The 6,394-nt window shown below is 40.0% G+C and overlaps 1 protein-coding gene and 2 non-coding genes across 3 annotated transcripts in view; 1 reads left to right on the top strand and 2 right to left on the bottom strand.

Moving 5' to 3' along the window:
- Positions 1-522: 522 nt before the first annotated feature.
- On the bottom strand, positions 523-605 carry trnal-cag (transfer RNA leucine (anticodon CAG)). The gene has a single exon. It is a non-coding gene; the product is annotated as a tRNA-Leu (tRNA).
- Positions 606-4,700: 4,095 nt separating this feature from the next.
- On the bottom strand, positions 4,701-4,773 carry trnat-ugu (transfer RNA threonine (anticodon UGU)). Its single transcript has one exon. It is a non-coding gene; the product is annotated as a tRNA-Thr (tRNA).
- Positions 4,774-4,848: 75 nt separating this feature from the next.
- Positions 4,849-6,394, top strand: part of cyp46a1.2 (cytochrome P450, family 46, subfamily A, polypeptide 1, tandem duplicate 2) — an 8,858-nt gene continuing 7,312 nt past the window's right edge. The window contains exons 1-3 of the mRNA XM_008281991.1: positions 4,849-5,087; positions 5,211-5,288; positions 5,562-5,643. Coding sequence (XP_008280213.1) covers positions 4,939-5,087; positions 5,211-5,288; positions 5,562-5,643 — 309 coding nt within the window. The 5' untranslated portion in view covers positions 4,849-4,938. The remainder of the gene's footprint in view (positions 5,088-5,210; positions 5,289-5,561; positions 5,644-6,394) is intronic.

Below are 6,394 nucleotides of genomic sequence, written 5' to 3'. Positions count from 1 at the left end.
TTTCCACAAGTCTGCATTTAATGTTTTTAGCCATTTATTTCTCCATCTCTGTGCCTTTAATGAAGCTTCATAAATCTGCCCAGACTACCTACAGAAGCTAAAACTAAACAAACAGCACTCCCAGCTCTTTCCTGTCCTTTGTCTGACTTTTTTTTTAGTTGGAACCAGGATTGTGCAAACAAGCCAACAAGCCAGACAAGATGTTGTGTTTGGGTAAACTCGGATTTTTCAGAATTTCTAACTTACTACTTGAGAATTAAGATGTTTAGGCAAATTACAGACATTTTACACGTGGCTAAAATTGTCAAATTTAGTCGAGCATTTTTTCAACACTTCTCCATTTCTTGTAATAGATTCTTGAAGTCTGGGATTTTTATCACTGAAGTTTCCAAAGTCCGAGGTGACATGGACGCAGCCCTACTATGTTACTTATCAGTTCACGTCGCAGGTCACTAGGAAACATTAACGCAATGCACGTTGGTAAAATGCCGACACATGTGGTTCTTCAGAGAAAATATTTGATGTCAGAAGTGGGATTCGAACCCACGCCTCCAGGGGAGACTGCGACCTGAACGCAGCGCCTTAGACCGCTCGGCCATCCTGACTGCAATAACCGCAAATAACACCAGTTTTTCTGACCGACTCTGATTAAAGCGACGACATATTTTGATTTTACAGCGTGCAACTTGCAAAATACAGCATGCATGATCATCAGTAATGCACATAAATGGGGGGAAAAAATGGCGGAAAAGCTGCTTTTACTCACTTTTTTTTTTCTTACACGTTTATCTCATCTCGTTTGTGGAAGCGTGAACACACGGAATGCTTCCATGACAGAACGGAATGCACTGTGGACCTTAAACCCAACAATCAGAGTTCATATCTCAGTGTGACCCAGTTTCACTCTCTTCATCTGAACTATTTATCGAAAAAGCCAGATAACAGCAGGCAGAGTTCAGCTCAGTTGAGTTGTATTTGTACAGCGTCAATGTAGGACAAGTCATCTTGGGGCACCTCCCGTAGTAAGCTAAAAGTCTTGAAATTTAAGAAAAAGAGAACTGGGAGTTGTTTTACGTAAACTTTCGCTGACATTTAGAACATGCTTTAGTTGAATTTTAATGATTTTGCCAAAACCAGTAGCTTTACAAGAAGACGGTAGAAGCTGTGGATACGAAGGTCGCCGGTTCGATTCCAGCTCGTAACAGATAAATTCAAACTCAAACTTTAACCAGCTGTTGTTAAACTTTGAGATATAATTGCTCACTGCTCAAACGTACTCAAATCATCTTTTACGAACTCGTTATTGACAAAGCTGTAGAAGCAGTTTTTTTTTTTGCACCAATCTATTTATAATGTCACGACTAACAAGGCCTCTTTGATCAGTTGTGAAATGGTTTTTGAATTCATGCTGTTTGTATCATATAATTGTAGCTTGACTATGCATAAAGGTCTGTGTCTGACTCTGATTAAACAGATATTTATGTGAAGAACAAATCAAAACTAAACAAAATTATTACAATGTACAGATTAATTGGCTATCACACAAACAATACAGAAGCTAATTATGTCCAATATAGTGGTAACTATATTGAAACAATTTGACCATAGCTATATAAAACAATACAATAAAAAAAAATAATAAAGTCGTAAAAGCTGTGCGAAGGTCAGCAGAGAAATACGACCCTAGAGACCCTAGACCTGTAGGTATCTCCACATCTCCTGCTGCTGGAGTGTGCTGAGGGATCAACCAGAGGTCACAGAGGTGGACGTAGAGGAACCTGACGAGCTAAGGAGGAGGCTGATGCTTCCTGATTTTTTTTTTTTAAAAAGAGCAATTTAGAGACATATTTATAAAGATGAAAGTACTATTTTCAGTTTAGTAAAACATGAATGTAAAGAAAACAACGACAGTGAAATTGTTGGTGGACCACCTGGTTTCACAACAATTCACATCTTTATGGGCCATTAGCCATGTTGGTTGCAGGGACTATAGAATCCCCATTAGTCAGTTAGAACTGAAGAAGCCTCCTCTGGATGAGAGGCGAAACGTCTTCAAGAACCTCCAGTTGATTTCTACTGGAGCTCCTACGATTCCCATGACCTGGATGACTGAGAATCTACACTGACAAGTACACGGAAAAGTTACTCACAGCTGTAGCAGCAGCTGGTGGAACAGAGAAATGAATAAACGTCCTCGGACCGTGGGCAGGCGACGGTCTTCTGCTTGCCATGATACTTGTAACATTGCTGGACATTGGAGTAGAGGTGGAGACCTGGTGAGAGAATAAGACAACTGTTTACATCATAAATGACAATGATCATTAGACATTACAGTCACTGACAATTACAACAAGCCCACTATAGTTACACAGGAAAACACTATACTGCTGCTACATTGCACCCATCTTACCTTGCCAAGATGCTTCCCAACTAAACTTAAGCTTGGCATTAAGGCAGCATCCTGAGACCTTCCAAACCCTGGTTTTGTAAACCTCAGAAATATTTATTGATGCCAGAGTCAAAGAAGGCTTCTGAGGAGTTGTTTCTGGCCGCCCTGGTGTCTTGTAGAGAGGACAATGCTGATGAGGAACATGGCTGTAGCGTCCCAGAAGATGGACCAGGGACAGAGCTAGAAGGCTACAAGTGCACAGGTTAGAAAAAGGAATTTATTCATACTTGCAAACATAAATTTAATGAAAAACCACTGCAGCTACATGTTTATAATCTATAATGCAGTTTGAGTATATCGTTGGAATGTATCCCGCTTTTAGTTTAATTAGCTTTATCCCTAATACCTGCACAAGCAGTGCTGACTATTCTGTCCATCTTTACCTTCAGATATAGATCGTGTCACTTTCTCTGGCGTGGTGCAGGTCTGCTTCCTGCCTCGGAGGGAAGGAAGCAGCTAATCTTTTCAAACGGGAAACCCACTCCTACAGCTCTGTTTCTTTTGTTTGGAAGACATCTACCAATAATGAAAGTAAAAGTTATACCAAATGGACCAGCCAGAGACGAGAAATAAGAGAGTGACCATTTCTATTATATGTTATATTATTATTCATAGGTGCATAGACTGAAAAAAATCTAATTTATGTTCTAAGCTAAACCTGTAAAGTGATACTATGATAAAGTTATAGCAGAAAAAGAAAGTAATTGCAGTGACAGCAAGCTCATGCACTGTTTTGGGCTAAGGAAAATACTCCAGTTGCTAAAAGCTATGTTGTCAAAATCATGTCAAGTCACTGAAGTGGTCGAGTAAAGTAAGGAAAATTGAATGACGGACAATTGTATTCATACACAAGCACTAAGTAAGTAAAACAGCAGTGAAAAACAGGTAGCTAGCCGGTGTAACAACTGAAGGATGCTATGATCGTTTATTTCTTCTAATTATTACAGTGTCATTTAAGTAGCTTATTAAAAACAAAATAATAATAATTTGGTTTTACCTTGATATGCAAAAGTTTACATACGTTTTTTTTTTTCCACAAATAGAAGTATAAATGACTTTATGACTGGAGGGAAAGCCGGGTCACAAGGTCGCCATGCTCGACCTGTGATTGGTCGCTGGTTGAAATCTAGACATGCTCGATATCGATTGGTCGAGCGAGGACGTTAAATTCTGGACATGAGAGGAGATGATTGGCTGTGAATCTGGAGAAATCTGGAGAAATTTGGGGGAAATCTGGAGCACATCCACACATAATAACACCAGTTTTTACTAGAAAGCAGAAGCAGCACCACATTATACTTTGATTTCAGAGTGCACAACCTGGAATAAATAACATTATCAGTAATACAGATAACTAGTATTATCACTTTTTTTTCTTACATGTTTGTCTCACCTTGTTTGTGGAAGTGTGACTGTATGAACACATGGACTGGTTCCATGTTGTAAGGGAATGCACTGTGGACCTCAGGCCATACAATCAGAGTCCAAATTTGAGTGTGACCCAGTTTCAATTTATTCACCCGAACTACTTATCAAAAAGGCCAAGTGACTGTGGTGAGAGTTCAGTTGTGTTAATACAACACCAATTTAGGACAAAAACAATGTCAGGGCAGCTCAAGTAGGAAGATGAAAGCCTTACTTCCTTATAGACATAAATAATATTTATTGAAAAGTCCAACAATAGAATAAAATAGAAAAACTTTATTTTTCCCAGACCTGGCAAATTATTTCGAAACAGCAGCACAAAAGGAAACACCAAATCACAACAAGAAAGGGCTAAAAGGTAAATACTATTAAAAAAAAACAAACAAACTGTACAAAAAGTGCAAATTGAAAAACAGTGCAAAACAAAGCATGTTACAGAGCAGAGAGCTGAGAATGCTGTCTGCCAGACAGAGGCCGGGTGTTGTGGAGGGTTATTGCTCTGAGCAGGAAAGATTTCGTGAGTCAGTCTATTTGGGAAGGAGCTCCGCTGCATGTCCAGGGGGGATGGAGGGAGTGATCGGGCTTATCCAGAATAGATAACAGTTTGTTTACAGTCCTCCTGTCCACCTCAGCTTCCATGGTGTCTGGTTTGCAGCTAATGCCCACACCAAAGAGTCAAAGAGAGAAAGAAAAGGAGAGCAGAGAGAAAACTACACTGCTCATACTATACTATCCTCCCGTTTATTAATATATTAAATACATACCGAAACCTACACTTATTCTGCATAGGAGCATCTGCAAAACAGTGAAAAAGATTTCCCTTGCCAGGCCCCAGCGAGGATCGAACTCGCGACCCCTGGTTTACAAGACCAGTGCTCTAACCACTGAGCTATGGAGCCTGTGCTTTCCGCCAATGACACGTATTCAGTGTTTAAATGAGCTGATAAGTCCAATCTAACGCGGAAACGTCGAAACGTCGTTCAACTGGACACTTAACGACACTGAACTGCACCTACAACACAGTTTTAACGTCGCCGTCTCTGTGTGAACACGACTCGCGAAGAATGGCAGTTTTCAGCGCACTTCTGAGTTGGGCTTCCCAGGCGTTTCTGTTTCTGCTCGTTCTGCTTTTCATAGCGTTGCTCGGCTACTGCGCGTATATTAAATACATCCACCTGAAATATGACCACATTCCTGGGCCACCGAGGGACAGGTAAGTCCAGTCCGGACGCTCTTTAGCTAGTCGAGGCTAACTTTAGCTAACTTATTTGTTAGCTTAAAACAGCTAACATTCTCAGTGACGTACCGTTTTTTGTTTTTTTTTTTCTTCACGCAGCTTTTTCCTCGGACATACGGCGACTTTATTGAGGGTAATGAAAGATGAAAAAGTTGTGAACGACAAATTCCTGGAGTGGTAAGTTAAACAGCGTTGGGAAATGTTATAAGTCAGTGGAAGTGCGTGTGTCGGTCCTCCAACATATCTGCGCATTACACCCCCTATAGTTTGCTATAGGCTACAGCTAGCTACACCTGAAATACTCACACTTACTTTGGTTTGTGTACATTTGCACCATTTGATAATTTACTCCACTTATCAACTATATTTTTCAGTAGGTATTGACCCCAGTGCATTTGCATGTGTGATAGTTTCATTATTTGTAAGTTTTTCTGTTTTGTTTTTTTATAGGGCTGAGACATATGGGACTGTATACAGAATAAATTTTCTTCACAGCATTATAGTGTTTACGACTTGTCCAGACACAACTAAGGTAAGCACCTCTTGCATAAGCATTGCACAAGAAACAGTGTGAAAGTGCACACAGATCAACGGATACAGTATACAATGGACGCACCCCTGTGCAACATCACAACTGTGATGTGATTCAGGAATAAATCACTTCTCAATAATTGCACTACTTCTCAGTTGAACAGTTAAAAATGTAAAGCTTTCCATTTGACTAAAGTGAGTGCACCTGTCATTACTTAGAGTGTGATTTTTAATAGTGAATCCTCCTCAACATGGAGGAAGCTACTTTTCTGCAGAGCTGTTCTGCTATTCTTCAGAAACTTTTTTTTTCCAGCTACTCTTTTGTTGAGTCGTGTTGCTCTGCCTTTCTCTTTAAAACACCCCAAACGTGTTGTTTTGATTTCAAGTCAGGTTGCAAACTTGGCTAGATTAAAATATTCCCTCTTCTTTGTGTGCTTTGGCAGCGTGCTTTGGATCATTACCATGCTGGAATATTTCTCTTTTGGCTAATCAACAAACTAGGAGCCAACTTCTTAGCCAGTATTTTGGTGTATAAAAAGTTTAACACTCTCACATCTGGGCTGTCAGGACTATGCATTCATTGTGGTAGTCCTGACTAGGTTCACACCAACCATTCTGGACTCCACCTGACTATCTTGATCGCAATCTGGCCAAAGAATGTCCTGCCAATAATAATATCCTTTAGCAGTTTACAATATCATTTAGCAGATGCCTTTATCCAAAGCAACACACATCTGAGAGTAGAAACAAGC

This window comes from Stegastes partitus, unplaced genomic scaffold, assembly GCF_000690725.1.
Source record: "Stegastes partitus isolate 25-593 unplaced genomic scaffold, Stegastes_partitus-1.0.2 Scaffold254, whole genome shotgun sequence".
Lineage (NCBI taxonomy): Eukaryota > Metazoa > Chordata > Actinopteri > Pomacentridae > Stegastes > Stegastes partitus.
Note: the sequence above shows the minus strand (reverse complement) of the source record. Positions and strands in the feature narration are given on the sequence as shown.